The sequence below is a fragment of the Drosophila subobscura genome, chromosome O (assembly GCF_008121235.1).
Source record: "Drosophila subobscura isolate 14011-0131.10 chromosome O, UCBerk_Dsub_1.0, whole genome shotgun sequence".
Taxonomy (NCBI): Eukaryota; Metazoa; Arthropoda; class Insecta; order Diptera; family Drosophilidae; genus Drosophila; species Drosophila subobscura.
In genome coordinates, this window is record NC_048533.1 from 8,943,659 (window position 1) to 8,960,868 (window position 17,210).

Consider the following 17,210-nt stretch of genomic DNA (forward strand, 5'->3'; position numbering starts at 1 on the left):
TATGTGGGGAGCCAGCGTTGTCGTTGTCGTTGTCGTTGTCAATTAAAGGCAGTAAAGTCTCCAATTAAGCTGGGAGATGGTAATGGCTTGCGGTTGAATTAACATTGCTCCATGGAAATGCTGATTTACTTGATTGTTACACCTTGGGCCACGAATTGCTTGCACATTGAGGAGGATGCTGTCTGGCCACTGTTTTCGGGGTGGGCATTACTAGTCAAGTTACCTTGGGGAATCTGCACTCCATATTGGCTAAAAGAAAGGGGCAGCTCAAAATCTAAGTACGTTTCCGCAACTGAGAGTTTATACTCTGGTCCTATACTTATGATCGGCTAATCGGTTGGTCTACAAATTTCACAGCGGACAAGGCCACATATAGAGGAGAAAAACAACAAAGAGACAAAAGGAAAACACTTTTGAAAGATTGCGAATTCTAAAGAACCAATGATAATAAATGAAAAATTTTGAGTACGGATTGTCGTATTCCATTTGAGAACTCCCACACCAATCAACGAGTAGATAAATGTATCGGTTGAGCTTAAAACTGATTAATTTGTATTTATGGAGACTTAGTTAGGTTACCCGCGATCCACAGTCCATAAGGAACAATAAAACTTGGAGGCGTATTACCTCGCAGATCATTTGGCCTTCATCCGGAAGAGTCCTAATAAATCGAACATAAATAACGATTGCGTGGCGGCCCGACCACGACTCCCTTCCCGCCACAGGCATCAACTTGTTAATGTTGCCTCAAAAGATCCGAAAATCGCCGTAACACTGGCGGCGCCACTTCTGTGGAATTTAGGGGACTCTGCCTAAAAGTCGGCAATAGTAAAACGTTACTTTTCGTAAATGAAACTACATATATTTAAGCTGGCTGCTGTGAAACCTGAAACTCTAAAGAGAACGAACTAATAAACAAATCTGCGAATTTTAGTATATTACCTTATGATTCGGTTGCCAGAAGATTCCTTAATTAAACCCAAACAATAAATTCCCACTTTAATTAATTCGATTATTATCTAGATTTATTTCGCTCTGATTGTTTTGGATAGGCGCTTTACATGCACTCGGGCTGCGTAATAAATTTGTAATTGAAATTGATATGATTTTTCCCACTGATTAGCTGAGAGAGTATCTACATATTTTGTATGTTTTTGTGTTTGTTTTTGTTTCGTTTTGGATGCGAATACTCATCGAAAACATTACGCATTAATTTTGTTAGCTTATGCCAAAGGTCCATGCCATGTTGTCATCGTAGTACAGACTACAAAGGACAGAACGGAAATTGCTTGGACACAATCGAAGTGGAGATATAGTATGGTAGTTTGTTTAATTTATAAGTAAATGTTTGTTTTATGCGGGCGACTAGAAATTTCAAGAAAACTTTAAATGTACAAATGTACAGTACGTATATCCGCTGAGGGATTAGTCGAATTACATGCTAAACCATAGGAATCATGAATGAATTACATTAACTTGCATTGCGCACTATGTCTAGGGTTGAATTAAATACAATATGGATACAAGCATCTGGTATTATCTTAGGTTCTACTTAAGCACTCTTAAACGCAACTATTTAGGCATTCACCGCCCCCACTTTGTTCGGTAACAAATGTTGGGCGCAATATGAATCTGGATCGTAGGGCATTATGCTAAAACAATATGTTTAAGTTAGTTAGAGAATTATCTTTGGTTACAACTACAACTGAAATTGATTGTCGAAGGGATCTATCTATCTATCGACTCGGTTCCCCTCTTAACTTTGTGCTGGCTTTGTACCCAAATCCTATTGCCCTTTTCGTGTGTCTATGGAAGTGTGGATACGGATATGGATACGGATACGGATATTAAGGATATAGTTTCAATTATACAATAAATGTATCTATAAATTATCACAGTAAAATAAATATAATTCGTTTTTCTCTTGCTGTTTGCTCAGATTCAACCAAGGAGTAGCCAAATGAATCGGTGTGCGCCTGGATATATCCACATATTGCTGGGTGTCTGGGTTGCTTGGTGCTGGGGTTCAGATTATGGAAGATACGATAGTCATAGTCCACATTTTGGCAAAACTGTTGAACATGGTTGTGCTCTTCTGCTCCTACAGTGCCCTCCCTCTTCCTCACTGGTTGAGCAGCGTGTTGGTCACCTCCGAGAAGGAGAGCAGCGGACTGCCATCGGCGTAGGCGCCTCCAGCCGTCGGCGGGGCATAGGCCAAGGCTGTGTGCGCCGTAATGTTGGCCGGATAGAGCAGATGGTGCTGCGGATGATGCTGTGGATGTGCATGATGATGCGTATGATGCTGCTGGTAGAGCGTTTGCTGTTGTTGCTGCACGGCCTGCTGCTGCTGCTGCTGCTGTTGCAAGGACTGCTGCTGGACCTGCTGCTTGGCCGACTTGCGTCCCATCCGCGTTGTCTCACTGCTCTCGCTGAGCGGCTGCAGGGCCATGCCCACCTCCTCGGCGCAGATCACCAGCGGCGTGGAGACAATGGCCAGCTGCTGGTAGGGGGAAACGGCATCGGTTGTGGCTGCTCCACCATTGAGCAGACTGCTGACTGCGGGCAGGGCTGTGGGCGAGCGGGTTGTGGGTGGCGGCGGCGATTCGGATGCTCCTCCCACCAGCTGCAGTGGATGATGCAGTGGATAGCCGCCAAGCGCTTGCTGCTGCTGCTGCTGCTGCTGATGGGTCGTGAGTATGATCTAGGGAGGGATCGTTACGGTTAGTAGTCAGGCGAGAGAGAGAGAGCACTCTTTGTGGGTGCACGGGTGTATCAGTGTGTGTGTGTTCTTGCGATTACAGTGGGAATTACAGTGAGTAAAGTGATTTGTTGTGTGCTTCAATACTGGGTGCAATCTATTCCCCCACCCAAGGGTCTAGCGGTGACCGTGACCGTGGTGCAGGTGGTGCGATTGAGCCGCCGAAACGTGTCCGCCACTGCCCGCCGTCGCCGACGGGTGGTGCGGGTGCGAATGCGGATGCGTATGCGGATGCGGATGATACGTGAAGTACTGCGAGTACTGCGAGTAGGAGGCGGGCGTCCATACCTCGCTGCTTGCGGCTGCCGCTGCTGCTGCCGCTGCTGCATGCTGATGATGCGCCGCCTCATGATGGTGATGATGATGGTGATGATGATGCGAGTGCGGATGCGGGTGGCCATGATGATGCTGTTGCTGTTGCTGCTGGTGTTGCTGTTGCTGTTGTTGCTGCTGCTGTTGGTGGCAGCTGGACGGGTGCACGGCCTGATGATCTGTGCCCGTGCCGGTGCCTGTGCCCGTGACGGCCTGGACTGGGTGCGTGAGGGGAATACTGGGAGCGCTAACATTGGAACCAACTCCACGTTGGGTCTGCTGCTGTTGCTGCTGCTGCTGCTGCTGGGGCGAGGTCGTGTGCGAGGAGGCAGAGTACAGTCCGGAGTCGTCGTGCTGCATCTGATAGCTCTCCGGTGTGCTGGCGCTGGCCGATTTGCCCGGCAGCTCCTTCACTCCGTTCCACTTGGCCGCCGTCGCCGGCTCATGCTCGTTGTTGTTGTTGTTCGTGGCGTATCCCAGACCATTGGTGAGGGGCGTGGCGAGGCGTTGGGGCGAGCCAGAGCGTCCACCCTGCAGACTGTTCAAGGGAACGCCACTGGAATGGGTGGTACCCCACATCAGCACCGTTTGCCGCTCGTAGGGATCCCCGCCCGCAGCTGCCGCTGCCGCTGCCGCCGCCGTCGCTGCTGTTGCTGCAAGCTCCACTTTGGGCGTCACGGGTATCGCGCCATTGGGCGTGGCACCACTCACCGGCGATGGTCCGTCGGAGGAGCAGGAGATGACCTCCATAACCTGCGGCGAAGACTTGGGCGTCTTGAGGGGAATTTGCTGCAGATGAACAGGGGAAAGGTTAGCTTAAGGATTCCCCATGGATGGAAAGCTGCCACTCACCTGTGGCGTGGACGTTGGACTGCCATAGCCGCTGCTGTAGCCACTGTAGTACTTGCCCGTCTCCTGCCACTTCTCGTCCGCCTTGGAGGCGATCGCATAGCCATCGTAGGAGAGGAAGCCATTGGCCACATACGCCGATGCCGGTGCCCCGGAGTGCGGGTAGTCCGTGTAGTAGCCCCCGACGGCGCCCTGCAGCCGGTACTGATGGAAGAGATTCTCGCTGACCGGATAGAAGGCATTGGCCGGCATGGAGCTGCCCATGTAGAGATTGTCCGCGGCGCTGGCATACGGCGAGGCCGAGTACATGGGATTGAGGTTGGAGTAGGCGGCGGCGGCCACAGCCACCGCCGGATCGGGCAGGTACTCCACAGCCACGGCAGGCGCCGGGGAGCCCACCTGGCCGCCGAGCGGCGACGTCTGCTGGTTCTGCTGCTGCTGTTGCTGCTGCTGCTGGAGCTTGCGCTTGCTGCGGCACGTCGAGAGGAAGTCCCGCAGCTGCGTCTTGTAGCGCCGATTGGGCCGCGTCGGGGTCACAGGCGGCGGCAGGGCGTGGGCCGTGGGCGAGGCACTGGGCGGCACGACCAGCTGGTCCGCCTCCGAGAAGTAGGTGGACGCCAGGCCCGTGTCCAGGTAGCTGACCTTGAAGTCCATGGTCCGCTTGCCCAGCAGATCGTGGCCCTCCTCGTCCATCAGCTGGCGATGCGTGCAGATCACAAAGTCCGGCTTGGAGTTCTTGTACACCAGACGGGAGCTGGTCTGCAGCCACTGCCACTCGCCGTCCTTCTTCTGGTAGCGATACGCGATCATTCCCGAGGCGCCTGTCTTGAGAACTGAAAGGGAGAGAGGGGGAGACTGTAGCGGCAGAGACTGCAGCGCTTTGGTGGCTGGAACTTACGCTCCTGATGGGCACTGGCCACATAGGCCAGATCGTCGTAGTGCACCAGGTCGTAGCCACCCATGTGGACCAGCTCGGCGTCCGCATAGCCCAGGATGTGCTTGCCGCGCTGGTCCATGGAGACCAGGGAGAAGTCCAGCTTGTGCTTGGACTTGAACATGTTCTCCTTGTGGGGAATCTCCAGGAGGCTGGGCGGGCCGAAGGGCGTGCAGTAGGCGAACAGCGCCAGCGGCGGCTCCTCCGTCTTTCGGTTCTGGCCGTGCAGAATCTTGATGCGGCCCCGTATGTCCAGCCGCAGGAATCCACTCGTGTTGTCCAGCAGGCAGCGGAAGCGAACGGTGAAGCTGCGCTCCAGGTAGAGCGCCTTGTCGGGGGCCAGCGTCTCCGAGAGCTGCATGCTGGACATGTCCGCGGGCAGGAAGCTGTTCCACAGCAGCTGGCGCTGCAGCTCCTCGCGATCCTCCGAGTGGACCAGCTCGTACACGGACTGGTGGACAATGTCCGACTGTGGAGCGAGAGACAAGGGTCAGTCAACTCTTCTTTTCGCAGGGAATTTCTCGCATTGATTTTTACTTTGTCTTCCCCTTTGTATGCCCTCTCTGGATTCCCTTTTGCCTTTGGTTTTCGGGGCGTATAAATCAAAATTCGCGCAAATTGAAAATGCGCCCCATGTTCATGTTGGCCACAAATTGAGACATAAATTCTGCACGCGCCAGGAGCAGAGAAGGGCAGGGGGAGGGGAAATCCGAGAAGGAGGTTACCTCCGGGGGGAGCACAATCCAGATACGCAAAAGCCATGGGATTCCCCCTGCCGGTTTGGCACACAAAACTTTCTTTAGCAAACAAACTCAACTGATTTGCCCCACAAGGTAGCCACCAATCCCAATCCCAGTCCCAGTTCGAATCCCAAGGAGCTACGCTTTTAATTGAGCTGCCAAACGGGGCGTGGCATGTGCCGCTTTACACATTTACAACTAAATTAAAAAAACAACACAAGCAACCAAGCAAGGATGAGGACTGGAGGCTGCAGGGGGAAAGCTAAAGCTAACTGCAATTTCAATTTCCATTTTGACCATAAAGTAGGCAAAAAACTACAATAAAGGAAGAGCCACAGCATCGCAATGGGGAATTGGAATGGGAATCGGAATCAATCTGGTAACGCCCAGCTACTGAACCTCTACTACCAGCCTTCCCCCTGCTGCTGGTCCTACTGTAAGGAAATTCCCAACGATTGCGCAATCTGATTTTAATTTATGATCTGTCTGAGACCCCAACCGATACAGGTTCCAATACACTTTAAGGAACGAAGATTCCAAACACTGGCAGAGGGCACCCTGAACCATGGGAGTCTCTGGATTTCGGTTTAGGGTATTTGGAATTCATGTTCGTGAGGATTATTGGTTCATTTTAGCACTTGCTTCGGCCATCCCGTCTCTGAGCTGTGTGTTTGACTGCGTCCTAACTCGTTTCCTTCCCTTCTTCTGTCTGGCAGACAGCTTCCGCATGCCAGAGTTTGACCCAAAAAACCAGACAAAAATATCAGAGAACCCTCGGCAATTAAAATCAATCAAAATGATGAGAGGAGAAAGACACATACATATGTACATACATAGAGTCGGCGGCACTTACCTGATGGAAACCCAAATAGCTCTCGATGCTGTGCGTGGCAAAGAAGACTTCGCCTTCGCATGTCAGAATCATTAGAAATCCATTTAGGGCCTGCAAAAGAAAAAGAAAACCCAAGAGAATGTGAATCTGAGTGAGTGGCATCAAAATTAAATCAAAACTATGAATTAAATCTATTTTTGGGGTCATCCATGTTGCTCCAGAGACAAGTAGCAAGTGGCAAAGGTGCAGGAATCAATAGAGGGACAGATGAATGAATGACTCGCCACAGAAAGGGGTAATTACAGTAGCTGCTGTGGGGCTCATCATTCCGTATTTGTGAATGAAATGTTATCCATCTTGAAAGCCGACGGCGTTTTGACTACACGTAGAGAAATGATTGATGATTGGAGGAGTGGAAGATGGGCTATATATTCCGTTCCATCTACAGGATACACTTTGCTGTGGCTCTATGATTTCTCTCAGTGCCTGTCCTATGACTGGTTGAATCTTTAGTATGAATGAACCTTGCCACAACAGAAACCAGTGATGATGGCCGCAACCAAAGCGTAATCAGCGCATAAGCGGCTCATTTCATCCAAGCCACAGGTCGCCCGATCCCGCTCTGTGTGTGTGTGTGAGGAACCAGGAAATGGCTGGCAATTAAATCAATGCGTTTCCACCGAACACAGGCAGAGGGAGGCAACGATTTTTTGGCTGTAATTGCAGGTTTCCATTCCACACACACACACAGAGTCCACGCTCCTATCCCAGCAGAGATGATCCATTGTAATTATCTATTCGGATGTGCGTTGACGTCGCCAAAAGCGACTGGAGACTTGGCTAACAAGAAATAAATGTACGATAAATATGACTGTGCAAAAGTTTGTAATAATTTTCATTGTTGTGTTCTGCTGCTGTTGTTGTTGGTTTTTTGTTGTATTATTGGGGGCCGCATTATTGTTTTAGATTGCATTTAAAGTCGGGTTTTATGGACTGCTAATGGACGCCACGCATGCGATTCTCCTCTGCAGATCTCAAGTGGAACACAACGGAACACAGTCGGCTAACGGTAAGCGGTAAGCGTCGTGTCGGTGTTGGCGTCGTCGTGCAACGCGCAACGTGCAGCGTGCAACGTGTGAAATGAAATGAAAATGAAAATTGAGACCCGGCCTCGCAGCGAAAGACAAATTTGCCAATGCTCCATTAGTGCCCCTGTTGCGGTGCGGCGGTAATTAATAAAAAACAAAAGCCAGGCCAGAAGGACACAGCAACAGAAACAGAACTCGGCACACAAATACGGGACGTAATTAATACGGGCGTATTTAAATATCAATTTGCAGCCACCACATCGGCCACAGCCACAGCCTCATCCCAAAGGAAGTTCTCCCTGCTCGTTGTGAGCCGGAGAAAAATGTGCGCGATTGCTGCTAATTACAGAGCAGGAGGTCCAGGGCAGAGCCAGAGACGGCCTGAAACTGAGACGATATCAGGGGAGAGCCTGATCTGGAGAGCCTCAAACAGCGGGAAACAATCCAGTGGGGCTGGCTTGTGGCTCCTCAACAGAGGGGCATTGGCATTAGCCGACATAAATGCTAAGTGGCGTCATCATTTAAAACGCATCAACAGCCCCCAAAGGATATGGCATATGGATTGTCATCAGGCCGAGCTGAGCTGAGATGAAAAGAGACGAGTGGTCAGGCATCAATAAACGTCATAAAAACCTCCTCAACCAGTAGCCAGTGTATGAGGAAGAGCGAGAGGTACCAACAGACAGACAGAGAGAGAGAGAGGAAGTTTTAGATACTTCTCAAGAAGAGGTTCAATCGTTGAAGTTAAAGAACTATTTGGAAGCTCTTTGATGGCTATAGGAATCAATACATTGACTACATATCCTCCTCCTACTTCTACATATTTATGTACATACAAATATCAAATAATAATAATAAAATATATTTCTACACATTTTCGGATCTATTTTCGTAGAGTATATTTTCTGCGCTGTGGGCCATTCCAAATCCTGGTTACATTTTTTCTTTATTATCATTTTCTCATTCATTGGTTACTCTTTTTCTTCGCCTCTCTCCTTTCGTTTAATTTCTTGCGGCATTTTATGTTTTTATACGGACATGAAAGATTTCTCCCCACAGTCTAATTGTTTCTGTGGCCATCTCTCTCACACTCCATAGGATGTACATACATATGTGTGGGGAGGGGAGGCTCTCTCTTTCCCTCCAGCAGCTACAATTTAGACAAGCTCTCGTCTGCGTCTGCGTCTGCGTTTGCGTCTGCGGCGTCTTCTAATGCGATTTTAATAATACACGCCCGTCTTTTGAGTGGGGTACGTGGAGAGTGGAGAGTGGAGAGGGCACTACATCCAAGAGATACTTTTACAAGGTGCCTTTGTGTGAGTGGAAAAGTATCCGTGTGTTTATGGGTTTAGCCGTGTGTGGTTTTATGGGTAAACATCTCTGTGTGGGTCTCTTTGTGTCTCTGTGTAAATCTTGCATTTCACTTTGTAGATTTGATAAGTTGGCAGCGATTATTTTATCATTTCCTAGCCAAAGATGCAGGAAAGGCAGACAGACGGACAAACAGACGGACATGAGGAGGAGGCGGAATAGTCGTCTGCCTAGTTTGGCCAATTTGTCCATATTCTCCTAGATAATTGCTCAATAAAGCCCACCCCAGTCGAGCGAGAGAGAGAGAGGAGATCCACCTCTCTAGTTAGTATATGCCCGCCTGCCTCCCAAAACTAAAAAAAAACATGTTGCATGCAGCCAACTCTAGTTCAGTTGAAAATGAGTGTTGAAAGTGTTTTACTTTCAGTGAAAACGGAAGACAATTAAACGGTGTATACTCCATATATGAATGGGGAGGGAACGGGAACGGGCACGAGCTGCGTGACAAAATGCCATTTTCTAATGATAATATGTGAGCCATACAGCTGCTGCAAAAAGTAAAACTTCAGCACGGGGCAACAGGTAACAAATACCTGAGGTATTAAAACTAAATATGCACACCCAACTCTCTACCTCAGCCCTTTCCCCCCACCAGAACATTTCCTAGCGCCTTCCTCCTTTGCGAGACAGACTCAAAATATGCACGGAAATGCACAATTGTGCAGCTTTTGAGCTCGACAATTAGCTGGAGTCAGGAAGAGGGCCTCAAGTGCCCGTAGTGGGCTTTTTTTGGCTTGCATTCAAATTTGTTTCGGGGCGGCGGCCACCCTGCGTATACGTAATGCAGCCAAACACGAAACTGCAATGTGCAACATTCTACAGCGAGTGTGTGTATGGTGTGTGGTGTATCAGCTGTGGCTGGGGGGTTTGGCGGGTGTGTGGCTTTAGTTGAAGAGACTTTGACATTGAATTGTGTGTGGAGTGCAGCGCCAAAAAAACACAAAGGGAAGGCGGCAGGCCAGGCCAGGCCGGGCCGCGTTGTTGCAATGCGCGTTGTTGCACAATTGCGTGTGTGTCTGTCCCCAGGTTGTGGCTGTTGTGGCTGTTGCGGCAATGGCAGTGTCAGACGTGTGTGGCAGCACTTGCCTGGTGGCCCGACTGCTCGCTGCTCGCTGCTCCAATGCCCGGTGAGCTATGTGGGCATTAAATTAAACTGTCATGACTGTGACAAGTGCATATGTTGGCGCCTCGGACAGTGCAACACACACACACACACACACATGCAGGAAGAGAGACACATGCACTTTTAATTCAACAAAAACATGCAACTGCCCCGAGGGGAGGGGCGGCACGGGGCTCTGTTGAGGGAGTGCTTTGCGACAATTTAATTGAAGTTGTACTCTTTTTTTATTTCTGTTTATTTGGTGGCACATAAACTTGAAATGCATAACTTTTTATGTGTTGTTCCACTTTGGTGCAGCTGTTGCCGTTGCCTCGTTTTGTGGTTGATAGCCGCTTATTAATTATACAGAAATCAGCAATCGTTTGTAAATCAAGTGATTGGGAAATTGTTTACCAACATTTAGACCTTCAAGTGTGTGAAACTATAGCTGTTGAGAGACGGCTCTAGCAAGCCTGAAGATGTCAGTTTTCCATTCAATCTCCACCATCCCTTAGATATATAATCTTCAATTGGGATAATCAATTACAGGACTTATTAATTGCAGAACATTCGATATGATGGCATCGAAGCTCTGCAGCACCATTTGCCTGACCCTCACCCAACCTTCGATTGCGTGTCTCGCATTTATCAATGGAAACTCTCTGTCTCTCCTTCCCTCTTGGATAACAAGACGCTGATTGATTATGGGTGGGTGGCATATCCTGTGTGCCCCAATGAAGCCATCAAACAAAAGCTGATGAAGACGAATGTGGGTGATTGGTGGGGAGACAGCTGGAGCTGTAGCTGGAACTGGAAACTGTTACTGGTACTCACCTGAAGGAACATATCACCATCCAGCAGGCCGTGCTCGAAGGCGCCCAGCTCCCGTGTCCTGTAGCCATCGTGTGCGTGTATGTGGGGCAGGACACCGTTCTCCTCCTTATCCTTATGCATAACAACTGCAAAGAGTGCCGGAGCAGGATAGAAAAACTTTAATATTTATGAAGGAATTCTTCGGGATATTTTATTAACCATAAATATTTTATGTGCCATCAGAAGGAGGGGAACCCCAAGGAAATTGCTTGCCCATAAATATTCCACACAATTGTTTTATAAACTGACTGAGAGAGGGACTGGGGGACAGGGGACAGAGAGGTGGCATAACCATAGTAACTTCATAAAAATCCAATATATCATATGTATATATAAATGTATTTCTGTGGTAGGTGCCCCGAAATTCCACCAAATATTCGTACAATAAATATTTACAGCTTTTGCAAAAGTACTAAAAATTGTTTATGGTGTCATTGTAATATTTTATGAGAGCTTTTGCCCCACCGAACCACACACACCCACTACCACTGCCACCCCTCTGATAGTACCACCCTTGGGCGGCCATTTTCCTCCGAGGAAAACTCATTCTATTTTCCCATTCGACTCTCACTCTCTGTGGTTCTTTGTTTATTTATTTCTTGGCTCTGGCGTCGCTGGCGGCAGACTTTTTATAATAAATTTGTCACAAAAATTGATTTATGCGCGATAAACGATAAAAGAAATGGAACTTCATATATTTTCACAATATTAGTAAAAGGTTTTCGGGCCTACAAGAGGTGGGCTATGGAGGAGGGTACGCCCTGCAGAAGGGTGGGTTGTGGAGTGCCGTTCGTTGGCCAAAAATTATGCCCACCGCCGGCTGATGTCTGATGCCATAAATTATGATTTTTATCAACGCAAATGAGTGAAATAAAAAATGTATAAAAGTGAAATAAAACAGCAACTAAAATAAAAACAGAGGAAAATGCTTAATTTACGCATGGAAAACGCCTGAAGCGCTTCCCTTTCCCTAAGTGCAACCCCTAAGAACACATAAAACGTGAGGGAGAACACCTAAACCCTAAACTCTGGGGTCGTCTGAGTAGATACCCTTTGCATATCCTTATGCATTAAATCCACATGAAAGCTATGGGATATGGCCATTATATTATACTTAATATTATTTTAAACCATTTCAACAATATCTAAAAATATGTTCTCTGATTTCAGCTACACAGAAAATAGTTACTAAAGAAAGACAACCAAAGATTCCAGTGTTTAGGTTTGTAATTAAATACATTTGTAGATACCTCTTATAGGTCCATCGATTGTTGATATATAACTAAGAATTGTGTGGTTTTTATGCTTTAGGAAATTTGGTTTTCCTACAGAAACTAATTTTTTCCCAGGCTGTTATATGAAATACTGATACAATCCCTGAAATAAATAAATATACTTTATGGCGTTCAAAATCCCACTTTCTCGTTGCAAAAATCTGTCTGAACGCGTAATACCCTCCGAAAAGGGTATATAAAAATAACTCTCAGCGTTTGGCTTCAATTTCAATTAGCGGCTCCCTGAAGCACTCCTTCAACCACACTGACCCTTCCACTGCCCAACCACACTGACCCTTTACCCTACCACGTCACACAACCCCTCTGCCTCTCTGTGGCCCTACCTTTGGGGTAACCGCGAAACTGGAGCTCCTTGTCGCCGCGGTTTAATCTCGGCCTTTTTGGTGGCCTTTTTATCAAATTAACAAAAGTGACTCCGCTCTGTTTCTCCCCATCCCCTCATTCCCTGCTCCCACACGCTTTCTCTCGAGAAAGATTGTTCATTTTAGCGAAAGTGCGATAAAACAAATAGTTGCCACAGTCCCCACTCTCACTCCCACTCCCACTCCCGCACCAGGAGCAGGAGCAGCCTAATGTGGGCCCAAACAAATTGCATCATGTGCGTGTAATCCTGGCGTGATCCTTTTACAGCCACTTGGCCTAGGAGCTGGCCGTAATTATTCATAATTTAATTAGGCTCAGTTTACATTCATTTCGAGGTTTTTTTTATGAATATTTCTGGTTGGTTTACATATTTGAATTTTTCTTTTTGGTACGTGCATAAACTCATTTAATTAATTTTCTTGCTGGACTGGATTTTGGGGTTGGGTTTGAGGCTTAGCTTTAGTTTTGGGTTACAAAATCTGAGCAGGGGGAAAAGGTCCGTCCGCTTTTATTGCACTTACTCGTACATTGTATTATTACATGGGGGAAAATAAAGCAAATTTACGACACATTTTCCGTAGCTGCTGCTGCTCTCTCTTACACTCTCGCATTCTCTCTCTCTCTCTTTGCCATCTTGGCGGGGATGACCAACCCTGGGAGAGTCGTTAAATGGGGCCCATCCACCCTGTACTATGGTCGTGCGGTGGATGAAAATCTTTGTCCGGGATAGACCGGAAAAGCGCAAAATCTCAGCTGCAAAACAAGGGGCGGGGCGACTCTAGATGATGTACATACATAAAAATGGCGATGGCGATGCCGATGGTCGAGAGCGAGACCGAGACCCCACCCAAACGGTGAGCCCCGAGCGAACAGACACCAGGGAAAACATTGATATGGGGAGGGAAGTTGAGCATGGAGCAGGGGAAAAGGGAAAAGCGAAAGAGCGGAAAAGCGGAAAAGCGTGCGCAGCAAACAGCAAAGAAGAAGACCCAAAAGATACTCGCCCTAATGACGTTGCACTCTGACGGCACCTCAACTCCAGTCGCTTCTCCAACTCCGCTCCACTCCACTCCACTCTTTTTCCACCCATTTTCATTTTCCATTTTCCTCTGTGTTGTTCCCCCTCTTACCCCACCCAAATGGCGTCAATTATGCTGGCTCTGGGCGTGGCCCGTAGTCGGTGGCACGGCTTGGCGCAAAATAATAAATAAAGTTTAAATTTTCTGACATTTTGGCAAATATTTTCCGTGCCGACAGAAGCAAATATGTCATGGAAATGTCAAACCCATCAGCGGATTTGATTGGAAAACTGACAGCGCCAGCGCCAGTGCCCTGCAAAAACAGAAGCAGAAGCCTCAGGCAGGAGGCATCAACCACCCATCCACCAGCCGCTCAGCCATCCAGCCATTGGCAGCTGTCATAATTGACAGCGCTTTTCGGATGGATATCCCCAATCCCCAATCGCGAGGTGTGGGCAACACAAAAAAAAAAGGTTAATGGTGGTAAATGGAAGGGAAGGCTGTCAGATATGGGGGACAACTTGAGGTGCTGTGAAGGAAAAGGCAGACGAAGGAATGGGACATTTGGCTTGGAAAAGGAAAAGGTTTATACTGAGGAAGATGGAGAGAGAAAGGGCAATTATAGTTAGAGTTAATGCATGGATACACAAATATAATGAATATATATATGGATAAAGTGGAATAGTGAATAAATATATATATAGATTCAGTGAGTCTATAAATTCAGAGGTTCAGAGATTAAATTAATGAAAAATGCAAGAGTGGTTCTTATATATTGACAGGCTCTATTCTATGATGTCTTAGAACCCCTTAAACTGGAACAAGGTTATCCTGAACAAGAGATAAAGACATTCCCCACTTATCTGAACACATTTATAGTTGTAAAAACTGTTCCTATAAATCTTATAAACATATACAAAACTCCATATTAATTTCAGCCAACTTTGTAAGCTCCAAGACTTCATTTTCGATTTGCTTCAAGCAACAATAAACTCCACCTAAGTGGATTTCTTTGCCAGCAAAACCTTCCTTGAAACGGATTAAGCGGTTTCCTACCGTAAAGTCAGGCATTCCTTGGAGGACTTTTTGATGGTTATTCGGAGGCTCGTTAGAGGTTCCTTCCTTTTCGCTAAGCAACTGACATTCCAAGGCATTCCGCAAAGAGATGGAGAGAGAGAGGGTGCTAAGGGTTTTCCACACTTTAAAGTTGCTGAATCGTTTAATGGACTTTAAATTGAACTAGGCCTTAGACATGGAAGTATCTGTAGCACATCAGCCTATGGCTATGGCCCACAGCGAGAAGAGGAGTGTCGACCTACGTAAAGTCACGCAATGTTGTCTGGGCTGCACGTACATACGGGTATGTACATACACACTTATATAAACGAGTACTTATGTACAAGGAACAGCTGTGAATTGGACGGCGTGACAATGCGACGCCTTGTGGGGCACCGAAACACCAGAAACAACACCAAGAGCAGAGGCAAAAGCTGGTAGGCAAGTGCATCGGCATCGGCATCGCTCTAGCCATCGCCATCGCCTGCCTGGCTGACTGATTGCATGTCCGCCTGCGACCCATTCATTGTCTGGCTATAATACTACCAGGGAGCCAGGGTGAGGGTGTCGGGGGGAATGCCTTAACTGGAGCAACGCACGAAAGTCATGTTACAATGTACGAAAAATTGGCCAAACGCCGGCAAACGGCGGCAAAGGCTGCGGCATGCAGAGCAGCACCAGCAGCGGTAGATTGGAGTTGGCTTTTAGTATGTTTTTAGGTTAAGAACTAAGCCTTGGCCTCCACACACCTGCGACCCCACCCCTTGGCCGGGCCTATTGGGAGCGCTTGCCTGTAGGCCAATTTTGATAATAACATAAATACCTGAACTCAACAACAGCAAAGGAAAGGGGAAGGGGAAAGGGAAACGATGCGAAGGGACAGACAGTGACCAAGTGACCTTGCCGTGGTGCCCGATAATCGGTGGGTGACTGCCATCAGGTGCATCTGCATACCCCCCATCCACTGCCCCACAGATTCACTCATTCATAATATGCTTAGAGCTGGCTGCCACAACATTGCGACTTCCCACGAGCAACAACAACGAGAGAACCAGTTGGCAGGCACCAGAAAGAGCCGACAGTCAAGTCGAGTCAAAAGTAATGGCGACATGATTTGCCGGCAAATCTATTAACGAATATGAAATGCACAAAAGACAACAATACACTGAGGTAAAATGGGCATCGAGAGGGGCAAAGCAAATTAAATTAAATTTGAAAGTTAAACAAGGAAATTCGTTAATTGAAATTGCAGATTTAGAGTTGAGGAAATGTTTGATTACTATTGTTTAAAATATGATTATATGGTGGTACTTCGATGCACTGCATTTCCGGGCTAAAATTATATAAACTCCCAAGTCAAATAGTTAAACGAAGGCCACAAAACACGAATGGCCATTGGCAGGCATTATTTTGAGTGTTTGAAATTACTGAATACTTGATCATATGATTAGCCATATATCATTATTCAATCTTCAATCATCGGAAAAATCTATACAGAAGAAATTGAAAGCGGTTTATGTTGTGTCTGGAAGGGTTAACATGGTACCTATTTATTGGTATGTGTGTGGCGGTTTCTCTTAGGTAGAAACGACTTTCAGCCATCTGGAGGCACACTTCAAACTGGTTTCGGTTCTCTGTGATGCCATAAACACCAGAGAAATCTACTACCCTTGTGAAAATATATTATAAGAAGTGTGAACAGCTGGCATTTAGGCATCTAAATTCTCTCAGTGTACCTTTTAATCATATGTGGGAACTCTGGTTGGGGCTTGCAACCAACGCAAAGATCCCACCAAGAGCAATACGACCAGGGGACAGAGCCAGCAATGAATATGCAAATTTGTTCCCATCTCACATTACCGAATCTTTGAAGTACTTCGTCTTCGCAGTGGAGGCTTCTTGGGAACACAATTTGCCTATGAACTGGTTTTTATGGCACATTTTAATGGCATTAATTCTTCAGGCAGCTTTGCGTGTGCCCCAAAGAACTGCCGCAGAAGAGAATGTACATATAATAATCGTAAAAGTGGAGGCAAGAACTATCAATATCTAAAGGGCCATAACAACTAATGTTTTTAGCAATTGTTTCTCGACTTTCCCTTGCCACTTAATTACGCAACTCATCAATTAGGCAGACGTCGAAGCACCGGGAGACAGGAGCACCTTCTTCGACCCCACGGGCATTAAAAATGTAGAAATTGCGCGTCTTAACAATTATGGCCCTTTCAGAATAGCCATAAGTTGGTGGTCCTTGGCCCTTTGGCAATTATAGACAGTTAGCCCCATGCCAATCCACCTCCACTGCTGCCCCTCACCTTTCGCCGTCTTCTATTATATGGCCAAGACAATGGCCCATTAGCAGCGCGCTTTAATTATTTAGTTTGGCAGCACAAAACCCAATGCAGAGATACTCTCCTACTCGTACTCGTACACAAAAATACAAGAGAACGAATTAGTAAATCATCAAGCGGTCCTAGACGAATGGAGAGGAGCATGGTGGGCGTTGGGCGTGGTCCTGAAACTGAAACTAAAACAAAATGCAAAGCAAAACTTTCAGAGAACAATTCGGAGTTCGGGTTTTGTGGGTTCGGTTTTCGGTTTTTGCGCAAGTCAGGGTC

The 17,210-nt window shown here is 47.2% G+C and overlaps 1 protein-coding gene across 3 annotated transcripts in view; it reads right to left on the reverse strand.

Moving 5' to 3' along the window:
- Positions 1-1,007: 1,007 nt before the first annotated feature.
- LOC117896084 (single-minded homolog 2) overlaps positions 1,008-17,210 on the reverse strand; it is a 33,795-nt gene continuing 17,592 nt past the window's right edge. The window contains exons 4-9 of one of the 3 annotated variants that reach the window (XM_034804123.1): positions 10,821-10,945; positions 6,447-6,536; positions 4,818-5,322; positions 3,923-4,752; positions 3,077-3,859; positions 1,008-2,701 (exon numbers count right to left, since the gene is read on the reverse strand). In XM_034804123.1, the coding sequence (XP_034660014.1) occupies positions 2,123-2,701; positions 3,077-3,859; positions 3,923-4,752; positions 4,818-5,322; positions 6,447-6,536; positions 10,821-10,945 (2,912 nt within the window). In that variant the 3' untranslated portion in view covers positions 1,008-2,122. Of the gene's footprint in view, positions 3,860-3,922; positions 4,753-4,817; positions 5,323-6,446; positions 6,537-10,820; positions 10,946-11,018; positions 11,108-17,210 lie in introns of those variants that run through there. The other 2 variants (XM_034804122.1, XM_034804121.1) reach the window with 2 other exon arrangements.